The following is a 16,912-nucleotide window of genomic DNA, read 5'->3' as shown; positions in this document are numbered from 1 at the left end:
CTTTTAAGGAGGGGGAGGGGCCGCCAGGCCAGGGAGGGAAAATAGTGCAAGGCAGAGCCCAGGCCGCAACGGGGGGGCCAGCACCCAGCGAGGGAGGGGGGCAGATACCCCCACCCCCAGCAGAATTGGGTAGTTAAAAATCTGAAACTAGATTTCAACAAGACCAACAGAAGAGGCTATGTACAGAACCGGGGTGGACTCAATCCTAAAGGAAGAGCGAGGGGATTACTCTCCGCGACCCAACGGACGGCCTGGCCGGCAAGGGACCCCCCCCCCCGCATCCCCCTGCCCCTTCCGCGCTTTCCCGGTGGAGCGCCCGCTGCCCCGGCGCCCGCGGCTCGCTGGAGCGGCCGCCAGGGGGCGCCCGCCCGCGCGCTCCGCGGGCCCGCAGCCCCTCACCCCGTCCCCCAGTCCGCGCCGCGCCAGCCCGGGGGCGGCGTGAGTCAGGGGCGGCCCGGCGGCGGCTCCGGCTCGCACCTGGGCGGGAGGAGGAGAGGAGGGTAGGAGCCACCCGGCCCGCCCTGCCCTCTGGCCCCGGGGAGGGAGCGGCGGGAACAAGACATTCCCTGCCCGGGGACGCGGGAGGGGAGGGCAGGGCCGGGGCGGAGAGCCGAGCGGAGCGGGCCCCTCCCGCTGCCCCGAGGGGCGGGCGAGCCACTCCGGCCACCCCGCCCCCTTCTCCTCCAGGACCCCGTGACTCAGCGCTCGGAGCCTGGCGGGGGGTGGGGGTGGGGTGGGGTGGGGTGGGGGTGCAGGGGGTGGGGGTGGGGTGGGGTGGGGGTGCGGGGGTGGGGGGGTGGGGGGGTGGGGGGCGCGAGGATGGCTCCTTCCAGCAGGCCCAGTCCCCCAGGCTTTCCAGCTTCTACCTCGCTCTCCCCCACCTACCCTTCCTTCGCCGCCCCCCTTTGCATAATTCACTGCCAGGAAAAGGGAACAGAAAGCAGGAAGGAGGGGTCTCAGAAGGGAAGGGAGGGGCTGTCCTTCACCCCCGGACACAACCAAACCCCTGGGGGCATGGGGGCGGGGCGAGGCTTTGGTCCCAAGCCCCTCACCCCCTAGAAACCCGCATAGCCGAAGAGGGACCCCACAAATCAGAAATACATTATTGCTTCTACTCCCCAGGAGCAGCCGGGGACAGGGACCCCACCTTTACAACAAACAGAGCTGTAAATAGAGACATACTATCATGTATCACTCCTTGGGAGATCACCCCAATCTGGGGAGCCTCGACCCCCAAACCTTCTCAGCTTGGAACTGGAACGAGGGCTCTGGGGGGAGGGGGGCGGACTGCTGAAGCCAGGGAGGCCCAGCGCCCTGACCCCAGCTCTGCCTGTCCCGCGGGCTCCCACCGCTTGGCGTGGGCGCCCGGCCTCGCGCCGCTCCAGCCCGGCCCCTCGGCCTCTTTAAGAGGACTCCATGGCACCCTCAGCCTGCGGCGTCCTGGGCGCCCCCTCCTCCTCATCGTCATCAGGGGGCCCCAGGGTGGACGCCGGGGGCCCAGTAGGGGCTGACTGCTCCCAGAATCGAGCCAGAGAGAGGCGGAAGGTGTCCAAGTGGCCATTGGAGAGGTCGAGGCCAGCAGGGGACGGGGTGGCGGCAGAGGGCGGCGGGTAGTGGGGCGGTGCATCGTCCTTGCGGCGCCGCCGGGTGCGCACCTCCAGGCAGTTCTGGCCCTTGAGGTGGCGCTGCAGGTGGTCCTCCTTGGCGAAAGCCTTGTGGCACAGGTGGCACTCATAGGGCCGGTCCCCCGTGTGCAGGTGCATGTGGTTCTTGAGGTCGTAGCTGTGCAGGAAGCGGGCTGGGCAGTGCGGGCACGAGTAGGGGCGCTCTCCCGTGTGCTTCCGCATGTGGATCTTCAGCTTGTCGTTCCTGGCCGCGCAGGGGCGGGGGGGGGGGGCCCGGGAGCCGGTCAGGCCGGGGGACCAACCAACCCCCTCCCACCGGGACCGCCCCACTCCCGCCGGGACCACTCCCCCCCCCCCCCCCCCCCCCGCGCCAGACTCCCAGCCCTCGTGGACTTCCCCCGCTCAGGTGGGCCAGCCTCCAACACAGCCTCCTCCGACACCAAAGCTTTCCTGCGCCAAACCCACCTCCCTTGCCTTTCCTTCTCCCGGGCCTCCCAATTTTGGTGTCTCTGGGAACCTCCACACCCCCAGTTCTTCCAAGACCACCTGCCTCCCTCCCCACCGACCTGGCCCCTGCTGGGTCCCTTTCCCCCCCTCCGCCCCCACCCCCACTCACCGGGTGAAGCGGACTCCGCAGACTTCACAGGCGAAGGGCTTCTCACCCGTGTGGGTCCTCATGTGGCGTGGCAGTTTGCCTGCCCCGTGGATGATCTTGTGGCAGACCGGGCACTCCTGGGGCATCTGGGAGCGGCGCTTGCGCACCAGCTTGTCCTGGCCGTCCAGGCCTGGTGCCAGAGCATCCTGGTGCAGCGAACTCAGGTAGGCCATCAGGTCGGGATCGATGGCGTCCTCGTCTGAGCCCAGCTCCTCTGGGGATAGTGGGGGCCCACCTCCCTGCGCCATCCCGTAGGCAGAAGGGTACACCAGCTCCTCTTCTTCTTCCTCACCCTCGTACGGCTCGTAGGTCAGGGGCCCCTCGGGGGGTGAAGCAGTCCCCGCCGGAGGGCTGTAGCTCTCCCCCAGCCCGCTGCCTGCGCCGCTGCCCACTCTGCCCGCCACATCCTCCTCCTCGTAGGTCAAGGGATGGGCGGGCGCCGTGGGCGCCTCGGGCACTAAGTGGTTCGCCCGGGCCCCCTTGGTCTGCAGGAAAGCTTTTCGGGGCTTGCGGCTGCGTCGGGCGACCGGCCGAGCGGGCGGCGGGGGCGGGGGCGGGAGGGGCCCCTGGGGCGGGCTGTCTTCTCCGTTGGGAACTCCGGAGGCCGAGGCCGTGGCCGTGGCCGTGGCAAAGGCCTCCAGGTACTGGCGGGCTCGCTCACAGTCGTCCTCGTCCGGGCTGGGGGCCTCCAGCCCGCTGCCCTGCAGGATCTCCATGCAGGCCGCGATGACGCACGGGATCTCCAGCAGCCGCGCGGCCTGCAGCACGGCGGGCATGTTGGCGCTGCTGGTGGTCAGCGTGGCCGTGTAGGCGAACTCCAGCAGGGCGCCCAGCGCCTCGGGCCCCACGAAGTCCAGCTCACACACGCCGGCGCCCCCCGCCGCTGCACCGCCGCCCCCCGCCCCCACCACCGCCCCGCCGCCGCCCTCCGTGAAGAGCTTCTTGAAGTAGTGGCTGCAGGCGGCCAGCACCGCCCGGTGGGTGCGGTATTCGAGGCCCTGCGTCCGGATGGTGAGGTCGCAGAGGTGGCCCAGCTGCCGCTGCTCATTGAGGCAGCTCAGGAGCTCACTGCTGTGGTCTGGGAATGGGATCCCGATGAGGTCGTCCTCAGGGCTCCCCATCTTCTCCTGCAGGGTGGAGGAGAGGGACAGGTGAAGGGCGCTCAGCCCTGTGCGGGGCGCTGGCATTGGCCCACACTTCCTGACCCGGGAGACTCTCCTAAGTGCTTTACACCCAGGTGATCTTCCAGAACTTTCTGAAGGACTGATTAGCAGCCATCTCACAGACAGGGAAGCCAGGGCGCAGACAGGGGCAGCGACTTTGCAAGTGAGGTGCAGAATGGCGTTCAAACCCAGGCCGTGGGCCCACGGTCGTGTTGCCACCTGCTCTGCACAGTCCCGCCTGCCTCTGGGGCACCGACTTGCTGAGCCTTTGCTGGAGACCCGCCCGCTTCGCCTGCCCCACTCCCCATGCCTTTGGAGGGATACTGGGGTCCTGGCCCAGGCTTCATGAAGGACTCAGGGCTCAATCATCTGAGAAGTGGGGTGACAGCCTCTGACGGAGCCTCCCCACAGCTAGAGAGGCCAAGGACAGAGTTGGGATTACACTGAACCAAGGTGTGCTCCAGGCCTGGCCAGGTACTTCAACCCACGTTACCCCCACAAACGGTTTGGTGCTCTGTAAAAGGCTATGCAAACTCACCAGGCAGCTTCCCAGCACCTTCACCTTCACCCTCCTTCTCCTCCCCTCCCCCACCTACTAAAAGTTCATCTCCCCTTTTAGATTCCACCCCCCCCAGGCCAAAAGGGAAACACAGCTCCCAGCATCCCTCCCCCCACATCCTCCCCTCCCCCAGGGGGCCAAGGAGCAGCCACCCTTTGCCGGGGTGTCGCGGGCTGGCTCGGGTGCTTCCTGCCCCGCACAGATAAGCATCGTCCCGTCCCCGCCCCCTCCCCCACTGCCAATAGGCCAAGTTGCAATCCCACCCTCCCCACTGCAGCTACCACCAGCACCTCTCCCTCCCTGTTCGGGGCCAGTCAGGAGAGGGCCCCTCTCTGTCTTGTACCCGCTGTGCTCTCCCCTCCAAGGCAGAAGCTGCAGCACCCCCAAGGCTGGTGGAGGGGCAGGAGGGCGGGAGGTGGGCCTGGCCTGGAAGTGGGGAGGGCTGCTTGAGTCCTGGGTCTGCTGCTAGCTTGCTGAATGACCTTGGGCCAGTCCCTTCTGTCTGTGCATCCTTTTCCTCAGCCGTACAAGGAGTGGGTGGGAGTGGAGGTCCCAAGAGCTCAGACCTTCGGCCCTAACATTGGGTGTGTGGGTCTGAAGCCAGTGGAGACAGAGTTGGGGCCTGGAAAGAGCAGGGCTCTGGAGTCAGCCAGGCTTGAGTCTGAAGCCTCCCTCTGTGGCTGACGAGCTCGGTGACCTGAAACACAGGAGCTGGTCTCTGAGCTTCCTTCCTAGTCTATGGTACGGGATCATTGCACTGGACCTGTAGGCTTGTAGGCTTGCGGTGACGGGTAAATGAGACCACGTGTGGGGGCCCAATAAACATTCTGGCCTTGGGAGGGAGAAGCAAGGCCTCGCCCAGGGGCAGATTCCACTACACAAATGGCCTCTGCTGGGAAGCTGCTTGGGAGCAGCTGGGTCTCCCTCCCTCAAATCACCCCAAAGAGTCAGGTTACTACTAGCTACGTGACCTTGGATCAGTCACTTCCTTTCCCCAGGAGACCGGTTTCCTCCTCTGTCACAGTAAAGGCTGACCTACGTGGTCCTTAGGGCGGGTCCCACTGCCCCTGGTCAGTGTCTTCTTCACTACTCCCAGCAGCTGCTCGGTCCGCAGACATTGAGGGAGAAGGTTTTCTCAGGGCGCTGGGGGAGTCAAGGGCCACAGATTCCCCCTTAGAACACAAGAACTGCATTGTCTCTGCCTGCCTCCCAGCCTGTCACCTTCACTGTGACGCTGGGGCTCCTGCACGGGCGCCCTCCGGAAGCAGCACCCACGTGTCTCCCCTTTCCTGGACGGACACCCAGACGCCCTCAGCAGGCCCCCTGCTCCCACCTGGAGTCCCCAAACCGTTTCCCCCCCCCCGGGAGCCACCCCAGTTCCCTTCGGTTCTCCTGCCCGCACTTTACAAACAGAGCAAGTGGCAAATGGCCCCAGGACTTAGAAACAAACAAAAAGCGGGTGGGCAGCGGCAGCAGTGGGCACCCTCCTGGGCCCAGGCAGAGCCTGTCCCTCCTGAGGGGGGATGGGTGGGGCTGTCCTCGCCGTCCATTGGCCTGGAGCTGGGCACCCGCAGGCACGTGGCTTGCCCCATCCCTCTCCCTCCTTCCCTCCCACCCCACCCATTCCTGCTAAGCCCGCCTTCTTTCTCCCACCCCGCCGGTCTCCGCGGCAACTTGGCGTGGCAGGGTGCTGATTGGCTGACCCTGCTGTCAGGTCACAGGCTCGGGCTGGTTCACCACGCAACTCACACAGGGCGCTTGGGCAAGGGTGGGTGTTTAACCCCTTAGGCCCAACTCCAGTGCCCATGGCCACGAGGTGGCAACGAAGGAGGGGAGACGCAGAGGACACACGCAGGAAGGGGAGGTGTTCTTAAGGTTCTCTGGCTTCTGGAAAACTCCCCCAGCCCTTACCCAGGGCTCTGGCGCCCATGCCAACTTAGGTGCCACATGGAACGATGCTGGTGCCAACCAGGCTAAGGGGGCACTCCTAGCCCCATCATCCAGGGGGGTGGGGCACCAGTGCCAGGATGCCCACCCCACCTTGGGCACCCTTCCCACAGCTGCATCCCAGAGAGCCCAGCCCCCTGACGCCCCATGAGGGCGGCCCATCCGCACCCAGCCTGGCATGCCCCCTCTTGCTAAGGCCTTGTGGGCATGGGTGTGTGTGGTGGTTGGGGGGGCAGCTGTGCCAGGGAACCAGGCAAGGTCTGTTTGGTCTGTTTGCCTGGTAGGGGGAAGAACTGGGGGCCCCACCCCATCGCTCCCCCTTTCCCGCCACCCCCCCAGGCTCCCCTCACTGTCAGGCCTGCTAGACCGGCCAAGCAGGTGGGCAGCTCTCTTGAAACTGGGCCCTGAGTCAAGCCTGCCCCATCTTTGGTGGGGGGAAGAATCTGGGGCGAGAAAGGTAGGAGGGGGCAAAGGTAGGAGCCCCTGTCCCCTCACCCCTCAGTGCCCTAGGGCACCTGCTGGGGTGTGTCCACCACCAAGAACCAGAAGGTGGAGAACACTGGCCCTGACTTGGAAGGGAAAAGGAGCCTGAAGTCTTTCCAGGTGCTGACCTCAGGCAGTGTCCGGAGCAGGGCTGGGGGCGCCAGGGCCATGACACAGGGATACAGCAGAGATATGGGCCCCCAAGGGGCAGATGAGTGAAGCCGGCCCCCCTTCCCCACACCCTGGGGATTAGGGGAGTGAGGCTTAGTGTGGGGGGCAGCGGGCGGAACCAGGATTAGCGGCCGAGAAAATAGATATGGGGCTGAGACACAGTCACACCGACACCCCCCCAACACACACACACCAAAGGCTTCTCCAGGTGCAGCTGCTCAGGCTGAGAGGTTGCGGTGTCCCTAGGACATCCTCCTCCATGGTGATGGGGGCCTGGGGCACTTCCCAGTGCCCACTCCCCACTTTGGCTAGCCACCCCCCCTTCTTTCTTTCTCCTTTCTGCCCCCCACCCCCACCCCAACTCCAGCCTCAGGTTCTCTTCCTGTTTTTTTGGAACTAAGTTTGCACGCAGCCAGGGCTTTGGCCTGTGGCTGGACCAGGGGGGTGGGGAAGTCGGACAGTGGGTCCAAAGTCCTCAGGGACCCAGGAATCTTAGCTCCCCAATTTCTCCTACCCTTCCCAGGGCCTCTGGAGCCCAGGCACTGGAGCCAGCTGGACTGCCCAGTTGGGAAGGCAGGATGCGGGGCTGAGGAAGTCCCCTGGAGGATGGTATCGGCTTAGAAGGCGAGGCCCCCAGCCGAGGGATGCCCTGGCATGTTCTGAGCCCCTGGGTCCGCACCCCAGCCCCTCCGAGCGAGTGCGTGCCCTGCCCATCCCCCACATGCCGCTTCCCCCCTCCTAACCTCACCACCCCCAGCACTCACACTTCCTGGGGGCCAGGCGGGGAAGGGAGACCGCAAGCCACGAAGGGGGAAGGAGGCCAGGGGAGTTGGCTGCTTCCCGGTGCTGTGGGGGTTAAGCCTCTCCTCCCTCAAAATCCCCAATTCCTGGTGCTCCCCGAAATGAGGGAGATCTCAGTGCCGCTCCACATTCTCTGTCCCTGACACCAGCCCTAGCCCCCGGGACCACCCCCCCAGGCAGGCTGCACTGGGGGGCGTGAGGGAAGATGGCAGAGGAGGTAAGGGGGGCAACTCCCTTCCCCAGCCTTCCCCTTCACCTTTGGGGACCCCTTCCCAGCAGCCACGCTCCACTCCTGGCCCCCATCCTTGGCCGCCTCTTCCCGTGCCCTCTCCGCAAAAACGCATCTTTTGCTTTTCTGCCTTCAGCCTTGGCCAGCCTCCTGCCTCGTCGGCGCTAGGCGTCTGGGCCCTTGGCCCCCAGGTTCCGCCTCGCCCTCTCCCTCTTCCCTCAGGTCTCCAGTCCAGGCCCTCCTGCTGCCTCCACTCCACCCTGCTCCCAGCATCCATTCTCTTCTCCCCAGGCTGGCGGGTAGAGAGAGGGGCCCGAGGAATCAAATCGAGGAGCTAGGCCTGCCTTCCAAGGCCTGGTCTTGCCATGGGATGGCCACGACCAAGGCACCCATGCCACCCTCTGGAAGAAGCACAGGATCGAAATTTGGGGGCCAGTTGGGGAGGATGGGTGGCAGTGGGGGGGGGCGGCCTGGTGCAGAGAGAGCGGATGTGGGGTGGGGAGGGGAGGACAACCTAGGCCTCTCTGCCCGTCAGAATTTCCAGCCCTGGAGCTGCTGGGCTTTCCCCAGAGGGTACCCACCCTGGGCCAGGCAACTGTGCACCTGGACAGACCCCGGCCATCAGGGTTCCCAGCGGGATCTGCCTGGGCAATGCCAGCTCCCCTTAGGGCCTGAGGAGACGGCACAAGGTGCCAGGGTCTGCCCTGTGCCCACCCCCTCCCCCCAGCCTAGCGTCTCGGGCTGGGTAACCGAGCCGGCTGGTAACCCCACACCCGCCAAGCCGCGGGCAGAAACCTGAGCCCCCCAGCCCCAGAGGACACCCCAGCCCGATCCCCGGAGCCCGGCTCCCTGCCAGCCTGTCTAACCTCCTGTCCTGGCCCAGCAACCCTTCGGCTCCTATAGGCCCCTTCTGCGCCCCTGTCCTCCTGGGGACCCTGAGCGCGGAAGCTTCCGGGCACTCCAGCTCCTCGGACCCTCAGCTCCCCCAACCTTCCCGGGGAAGTTTGGACACCCTCTTCCTAGCCTGCGTTTCAGTCCCTCTCTGACCCTTGGCCAATTCTAGGCCTCCAAGCCTCCCCTGGGGCCTAATCTCCCAAGCCAGAGCAGAGCCTACTCACCTGAACGCTGAGGGGCCTTGCCGGCAACTCCTCTTGGCCCCTGGGGGGAGCAGGTTGGAAGGGGTGGGGGAGGGCTGGGCTGGGGGGGGGGGAGGTGGGGTGGCTGTTCCCCGCTCCAGCTCCCTCCTTCAAAGGGGCCGCCCACGACCTGGCCCAGCCCCTCCCCCCTGCAGCCTTAACCCTCTGGGTGCTGTCCCCCCTCCCCCCAGCTTGGAGGGAGGGGTTACCAGAGGGCTGGCAGCGTGGGAGAGGGCCTAAAGTCTCTGCCTGTGGTGCCCGAAGCCCCAGCTGTACCCACCCCCGCTCGTCCTTACTCAGTTCTGAAAGGGGAAAAAGGTGAGTGTAGGCAAGGTAGGGGCTGGGACAGTCCAGGAGGACAGAGGTGAGGAGGAGCCTCGGGAGAGGCTGCTGGAGGTGGGACCAGGAGAAGGAAGAAGGGAGGGGAGGGGACAGGAGGCGGCAGTGGCCAGAAGAGGGAGGAGGGGAAACGCTGGACAGACAGCGCCCCACGCTGACAGGTGCCCAGGCCCCAGCCCCTCAGGGCATGTGGCACCATAGGGGGCCACAGGGAGGCCCTCCAGACCCCAGTGCGCCCCTCGGACCCCTGGGAGCTGACCGAATTCTCCCCACCCTGTACCGGGCTGGGGCCCTCAGGGGCTGGGCAAGGCAGCACCCCGCCCTCCCCATGCCTCACCCCAAACCCACTCACATACCACAGTTCCTTGCCCGGGCGCCAGCCCCTGCCAACCAGGCCAGGGGGCAGCCCTTGTGCCAGCCCCCAATGGCCAGGGGGATCAGGGGGACGGAGCTGGCCTGAGGGGGGTGGACAGATGGGGGGAGCTGTGGGCCCCGAAAGAGGAAGGAGCCAGGAGGGGGCATCTGCTGGGAAGCGCCTAGCCCCACCCCTTGCGCAAGCCACTGCCACCCTGGCCGGTTGGGTGGGACCCGCCTGGGCCTGAGGGGCAACTCAGGAGGGCTCTGAGCCCAGAGATGGGTGGGCCACACAGTTGCACTTAAACGACTCCGAGGGTCTCTTATTCCTGGAACAAGGGGTGCCCTAATGTTCCCTAGACACTCAGCCAATCCAAGTGCTCCTGGGTTGGGGAGGACCACTGAAATGCCCCCTAAAACATCCCCTCCCCTTTCCCCCCAACAGCTGCTGGCTCAACGCCGCTGGCCTGCTGCCCCTCACCAGCTCCCGGCCCGGTTGGCACCTACCCACCAGGATGCTGGCAGTCCTGCCCTCCTCTCCCTCCTACCCCCCTGCTCCCAGCGCCCCATGCCAACTGTGGGCCTGGGGTGGGGGAGGGTCACCCCTGTGCCTTGGTGCCAGTCAGGCGGGTCCACTCCCTCGGTCCTACAGACAAGGCCCAAGACCCTGTTCTCGAGCCGTCTCAAGAGGCAGCGCACAAGTCAGGGCCTACACAGATAGCCCAGTGAGCACTTACTGAAAGCTCCGTTCCCCAAGGTGGATGCCAGCCTCCCAGCATTCCCTGTGCCTAAGCATTTGCTTGGGCACCAAAGTCCCCACAATTCCTGAGAGTCAGTCCTGGTGCCCACAGCCTGCAAGGGAGTGGGGTGGGGCTGCTCTCTGCCCTTTGATCCCCATAAAGGCAGGGAACCATCCTGGAGGGCAGGGGGCAGGGAAGGGGTTCATGGGGCCCCTCCATTTTATCCCTGCCAGGGGCAGCAGGGCAGGGTGGGGGCACCTCTTGGGTGGGGCTCTAAGGTAAGCATGGTAGCATGTCCCAGCAGAGGAGAGGGAGGTTAATCATGGCTACATGGTATCACGTGGGCACAGGGTGGTGAGAACAAGGTGAGGGCAGTGGGGGGGGATGCAGAGGGTACCCACGTTACAGTTCATCCCAGTCCTGGCTTTTACTCCCATCTAGCAACGCTTCCAGGCTTCACCAAATTGAGAGCAGAAGGACTACAACTCCCAGTATGCACCACAACTGCTCTGCATGTACCTTGGGAGTTGTAGTTCTCAAGAGAAGCCCTGTGTTCTCTTCCCCAGAGCCTTGCTGATGGTGTGGGGAGGGCAAGGCAGAAGGTTTGGTCCCAAGTCTCCTTTCTAGAAGAGGTAAAAAGCTAGGAGGTCCATGGTGGAGGGGAAGAGGACCCCTTCTCCCAGGCAAAGGGGAGGAAAGGAGGAAGGAAGGAGGAGAGGATGTCTGTTGAAAGGGGCATATGGGTGGGGAGGAGTTGGGGGGGGGTGGAAACAGGAAGGAAACTGAAGCCAGAGACATGAGGTCGAAAGCAAAGGCCTGGTGGAGCCTCACACCGAAGCCTGGCAGGGACTGGGAAGGTGTAATTCCTCCTGGAAGAGGAATTAGGGATGCCAACTGGTAGCAAATTGGTGTGTTGTTGGGGCCACTGGCTCCATTTGCCTGCCACAAGCCCTCTTTTGCCTGGGGCACCCTCCAGCCCTGGATCCGGCACAGGTATCTGCTGGCTGGAGAACTCTGAAGGCTGACTTGGTTCTGGGATGCTAGCGGGCAGAGGAAGAGGCTGGGGGAGGTCAGGGCCAGGCCTGATGGGGAGTGTGGTGGAGGGAGGTATGCGTGGGGTTAGGCCCAGATGTGAGTTCAAGGAATTGTGCTGGCAGATGAGGATGCTACCTTCCATGGCAGCGGTGGGGGGGAGGGGTTGGGGGGGTTGGGGGGGGGCTCAGTGAAGAGAGGGCTATGTTGCCAAGGCCTCCTCAACTAAAGGGTGCAGTGAAGAAGGCAGCCCTCTTCGGTATCCCTGTGGAATTTGCTAAAGGTAGCTTTCCCTCTGGGCCAGGCAGCCTGTGAACATTAGAGGTGGCAACTCAGGGGGCCAGATGGCAGCTGGGTGGTTTTCCTTAGTGGGGGTGGAGGTCAGAAGTGGGCAGAGGCTCTGTTTCGAGGCCACTCTCCCTGGGCTCCCCAAGGCTCTGAGACAGATCCTTACAGGCCCCAGCTAAGACTCTTGCCAAGACCGGAGTGTTGCTGGGTGGGTGGGGGGGCTTCCTGGCCCCTCCAAAGCCCGTGAAAGTGGACAACAGTAGCTCTAACCCCTTCCCCCCAGTCCCCCAGGCCCGCCTTGGCGTTTGGCCGCTTGTGTGTTGGCAGGACTGGGGGTGGGGGGGCAGCAAGGCAACTTCAAACTGTCCGGGCAAAACGTCAAGTTTACTCACGAGTTTACTCAGCAGAAGGAGGGGGGAACAGGCTAGAGCGGGCACACCCCATGCCAGGGTCCTATCCGTCTCCTGTCCCCACCTTCGGATCGCCACCCTCCTCTTCAGCCCTAGGCCAAAACAGCCGTAGGCCCCAAGGCCTGGTGGCAGGGCAGTCTGAACTCTCAGAAGGTCACGGACCCAAGCAGGCTGGAGGCAGGAAGCCCCGAAGCAGGTCCAAAGGCTCCTATCAGAGGGCAGTGCCCTGCCTGGAGCCCATTTACTACCCGTCTTAGGGCCTTGGCCTTGGACCAGACCTGGGTCTCTCAGCCACCAAGAAGGGGGCAGTACCAGGCCAGGCTTCCTCCATGTGAGCAGTCCCCTGGGCAGTGACTTCTGACCCCAAACGACCAGTCCTAGGCAGTGCCTCAGGCAGCGTGGTGCCACCTGGGAGGCCAGAGGATCAGGGGCTGGTTCTCTCAGCCTTGGCTTGGAATGGGGGGCCAGCACCCTATCTGACCTACTTCCCTTTCCTCCCCACCTGCTTTCATCCTCTGCTTCTCTCCCCCAGCCTTCACTGTCCCCACCCCAGAAGCGCTCCGCCCCCCATGCCCGCTGGGCCCCCTCCCCCACCCTTCCCCAGGGTGCCAAGTGCAAGCACACAAAGGGCCCGATGGTGCATTGTTAGCCCAGCCCCCGCTGCCCGCCGCGCCCTCCCGGGGCGGGCACTAGGCCAAGGAGGAGCTGGGGGCCCTGGGTGCCAGGGGGCACCACGGGGAAGGGGGAAGAGGTCAACACCTGTCTCCTAGACACTGGGGTCCATATCAGCCAGAGCTGCGTAGTGATGAGAGTGCCCTAGTAGAGCAGGCCTCTGTCCCTGACACCTGAACCCGGTGGGCACTGCCTTCTTCCTTCCCCAAAACCCCTTCTGGGTGACAGTGACCCCTATCTGCCCCCTGTGCTAAGGCTGGGGGGTGTGGTACCCAAGGGAGGGGACAGTGTCTGGGGGTGCCAGCAGGCTGCATCGTGCCTGCAACAACCATGTAACGGAGGCTCGCTGGGGGAGCTGGGGTCCCGGGGGCCAGGGACGGGAGGCACCGACAGAGATTTCTCCTTGTTTCATCAGCTGCTCCAGGGGGAGCCCCCTGTCCTTCTCCCCAGTCACCACTGCTGAGGAGCAGTGACTCTGTCACAAATGTGCCCCTCTCCAGCACAACACTCCTGGGGCCCACTCTCCCCTCCCAACCTGATGCCCACTCCCTGTCAGCTCGGCCAGCAGTGCCAGGCAGGTACAGGGGTGACCAAACCAGTTGGTGTAGGGGGGGGGCAGGAGGCAACCCCATAATCCTCCAGGCCTCACCCCCGCCACACACATACCCTGGGGAACAGACAGCCCCCATCCTGGTTTCACCCCTGCCGCTCAGTCTGGCTCCCCCAGCCCCCCACGAACTGCCTCCCTCCTCCAGGACTAAGCTGGGGGAAGGGGGAATGGCTGCAATGACTCACTCCCATCCTCAGCTGCAGCTAGGGGTCTGCAAGGCGTTCGGGCGGGGGTCACTTCAAGAACGCCCTCCACCTGGCCCGGAAGCCAGGACAGCCTGCTGGTCTCCCCCTCTCCTCAGCACCCACTTCCGGTGTCCCAAACTAGGTCAGCAGCGCTCGTTTCCTGTGGGTCAGCTAGCACCCGCGCCTCTGCCCCTCCCCTGCTCCGGACCCAGGCTCCCCGCCCCCCCCCAGGGCGCCCCGAGGTCTCACCACGTCTCAGCCGCCCTTTGATACGTGGGGGTTGTGCGGGGCGGGGGGCAGGGGACCCGCCCTCTCTCCAAACACCAGCAGGGCCGGGGCGCCTGGGCAGGCACGTGTCCGGGCACAACCCGCTGCCCACGCCGCCCCCCCACTCCCGTCCCCCCCCCCCCCGCTCTGGCCGGGACACGTCGCTCTCTTACTTGGGGTGGGGTGGGAGGAGAGAGCGAAAGCTGGGAATGGAGAGCAGCGCCCCCCACCCTTTTGAATGGCAGCCCTCTGCCAGCCGCGCTCCCAGTAGCTTCCACGACCACACAGTAGCGACCCCCACTCTGTGGAGGGGCAGGTGCGCGGGCGCCGGCGGGGGGACGGGTGGGGGTAGCACTCCTCGCGGTCACCCGCCCTCGCTCTCGGGTCCTGGGGGCACGAGCCGGCCTGGGAAGGGTGGCGGCGGGACCGGCGCCTGAAGGAAGGGACTGGGACTGAGGGGTCGATCTGTGTCGCTCGGAGGTTGTCGCCGAGCCCCACTACTGGAGAGGGAGCGCGGCTGCGGAGGCGCAGGAAACCGAATAGTCCAGCCGGTAACTTTCCCCCCAGCCGCGGCTCCTCCTGCGCTCCCCCCGCCCCCAGTGCCACTGGCCCGGGTCCAGCCCACCGCGCCAGGGGGCGCGGGGGGGGGGGGGCGCCTTGTCCTAGTTAGAGTCCGTCAGCGTTTCCATTCCCTCAGCTCGGGCGGGTCGGGGGTCTCCCCGCAAGTCACGGAGAAGACTGGGGGAGCGCTCGGCGCCGCCTCACCCTCTCTCCATCCCGGAGCCGCGGGTCTGTCTCATCCCAGAAGTGCAGAGAAAGTTTCTGGGGACCCTCCGCCCACCTTTGCTCGCAGTTAAAATCAATTCCAAAGACCCGGGGTGCCGGGAAGGCACAGGGAAGGGGAGTGGTGGGAGTCTAGTCTGCATGCGTGTATGCGTGGGGGGGTCCCACTTACAGGACAGACGAAGGACACTGCAGTAGTCTCGCGTCTGGGGGACCCCGAGCCGGAGACAAAAGTAGGGTACACTCACCTCTCCGCCTTTGGGTCCGCTGGCCGGAACTGCTGAAGCACAGGGTGTGGAGAGAGAAGCGCGTCCCCCGCCGGGCCCGGGGGCTTGGGGCCCTGCTCCGGTCCTGGTCAGAAGGCCGCGGTCAGTCGCTCGCCGCTCTCTGCTGGGGGGCTCCTCCTCCGCAGCCCTCGGCCTCCTCCTGCCGCCCGCCCCCCCCTCGGCCGCCGAGAACCGTACATTCACCTGGCTCCCACCCGCCCCCCCTCAGGGCCCGCCTCACCTGTCCTGCTGTCTCACCTGTCCTCCCGCTGGCTTTCCCCCCATCCCTCCCCTCCCTCCCCCCGCCCCCTGCCACCCCCCAAACTCCCCCCCCAACCCTTAGCAACACCCTCTGTCACTTCCTGGTTTTTCACCCGCCCCCCCAGGTCCCCCTCCCTCCGCCCAATAAGGATATAAACTTCAACCCCTCGGTCCAGCCAGTCCCTGCAGGGCGCAGATGGGTCCCTCCCTCCCTTTTCGCTCCTTTCCTCCAAGCTTTTACTTTGCTCTCCGAGCCTTTCCCACCCTCCTCTTTTTCCCTCTTTCTTTCCTTCGGTCTCCTTCTCCCTCCACCTGCCGCGGTCCCTCTCCCCCTCCCTCTCCCTCTTTCTGCTCTAGCCCTTATCTCTCCCAGTCCACCTTAACTCGAGCTCCGCCCCCGACCCCCATCCAGCCCTCCGCTGCGGCTCCGCCCCGCCCCCTGCACTCCACCGCCCTGCCCGCCCATTGGCCTGCGCACCCGCCCATCTCAAGTGGGTCCTGCCCTGCGTTCCGCCAGGGAGGGGGCGGAGCCGAGGGGCTGGCCTGAAACCTGGAGGAGGGAAAGGGGGAGGGGGCAGTGTCCGCAGTGGCCCGGGAACCCAGCGCCCCCGTCAAGGGCTCTCAGTCTCCATGAGGGGCTTTTGTACGGTCACCTCCTCGGGAGGGAAGGGTTGGTATGAGAGGTTAAAGATAGGCTAGGTGGGGATGAGGCGGAGACTTAAGGGATTGAAGGGGGGGGTCCCGTGAGGGGCTATAATCAGGTCAGTGCCCCGGGAGGGAGGGGGAGGGGGAGCCACCAGGCCATCAGCTCCAGCTCCTACGCCCCACCCCGACTCTGAGGGAGCGGGGGAGTGGAGGCTGCGGGCACCCTGCGTACCGTCCCACGCGAGACGGCGCCCCGCGGGGAGGGAACGGCGCCCTGGGCAAGCAGCCTCTGCGCTCCAGCCGGTGCCCGCTGCGGCCTTGGCATTGTCGGAGGGGAGGGGCCGGGTCCGCGAAGGGGGAGGGGGAGGCGCGCTCTCGCTCCTGCACCCCGCCTCCATCCTGCCTGTTCCCTAAGTGGAGAAACTGAGTCTCTGCGAAGGTGGGGACCTCTGGACAGGGATCTGTCCGGAGACCCGGGTGGCCAGGGGACCCTGGGTGTTTCCAGATGTGTGTGTGGGTTTGGGGTGAGGCAGGACACGTACTTCAGTGCCCCCGCAAGTGAGGAAGGTAGCCTGTGGGGGACGCCTCCAACCGGGCCTGCAGCGCTACGTACCCCGGAGAGCCCCTCCCACTGGTGTAAAACGGAATCAAATCCGGCTACCGCGGGCCAGGTTCCGCTCCCCGCGACCCGCCGGGCCGAACCGGGTCCGACTCGCTTTCTCCTCCCTAGCCCCCTCCGCAGGGGGCCTCCCTCCCTTTCCAGCAGGTGGCTCCGCGGGACACCAGCTCAACCTGTTGGACCACAATGGGCGGCGCCAGGGGGGCCCTGGCCCTCACCCGGGCTGACCCGGGATCCCCGCGCAGGGGGAGGGGCGGAGTCCCGGTCCCTCCCTCCCTCCTTCTCCGGCCGTGACTCAGCCTCGGGGCCGCTGCCCTGCGCCCCAGCCAGGGGCGGAAAGTGTGAGGCGCCCCTGAGGGCCCAGGCCAAGCCAAACAGCCCCCCACCTCAGACATTATCTCACTGGAGAATTAGGGGGGCTGTAGGAAGGAGGGGGTAGCAGCAGGCCTGGGGCGCTCCCGCTCGCTGAATCCGCTCCGGGTTTTCCTATCGTCCCTGTCCCCCTTGGGCCCCGAGGCCGGTCACTGCTCCGGGTTTTCTTCTCGGCCCCGCCGGACAGAGTCTTGTCGGTGAGGGCCCGGAGCCGGTGGGGTCCAGGCCAGGGTTTTCCCCTCCCTTCTCCAGCCGTCGGGGTCGCGCTAGCCTGGGGAAGAGTCGAGCCAGGGGCTAGAC

General features: G+C 65.7%; 1 protein-coding gene across 3 annotated transcripts; it reads right to left on the bottom strand.

Annotated features, from left to right (window-relative positions):
- Window positions 1–1,139: 1,139 nt before the first annotated feature.
- Window positions 1,140–15,012, bottom strand: ZBTB7B (zinc finger and BTB domain containing 7B). Of its 3 annotated transcripts, none has more exons than XM_027610663.2 (4): window positions 14,974–15,012; window positions 14,698–14,800; window positions 2,242–3,407; window positions 1,140–1,869 (listed from the first exon to the last, which is right to left on the bottom strand). In XM_027610663.2, the coding sequence occupies exons 3-4, from the start codon at window positions 3,399–3,401 to the stop codon at window positions 1,404–1,406; spliced, it is 1,626 nt and encodes a 541-aa protein (XP_027466464.1). In that variant the 5' UTR covers window positions 3,402–3,407; window positions 14,698–14,800; window positions 14,974–15,012; the 3' UTR covers window positions 1,140–1,403. The 3 variants fall into 3 exon arrangements, with proteins under 3 accessions (XP_027466464.1, XP_027466463.2, XP_027466465.1); XM_027610662.2 differs by having other exon boundaries at window positions 14,957–15,001; XM_027610664.2 differs by lacking the exons at window positions 14,698–14,800; window positions 14,974–15,012 and adding an exon at window positions 8,752–9,362.
- Window positions 15,013–16,912: the final 1,900 nt, after the last annotated feature.

Source organism: Zalophus californianus, chromosome 10 (genome assembly GCF_009762305.2).
Source record: "Zalophus californianus isolate mZalCal1 chromosome 10, mZalCal1.pri.v2, whole genome shotgun sequence".
Taxonomy (NCBI): domain Eukaryota; kingdom Metazoa; phylum Chordata; class Mammalia; order Carnivora; family Otariidae; genus Zalophus; species Zalophus californianus.
The sequence above is the reverse complement of the archived record's forward strand: the minus strand, read 5'-3'. Positions and strand labels throughout refer to the sequence as shown.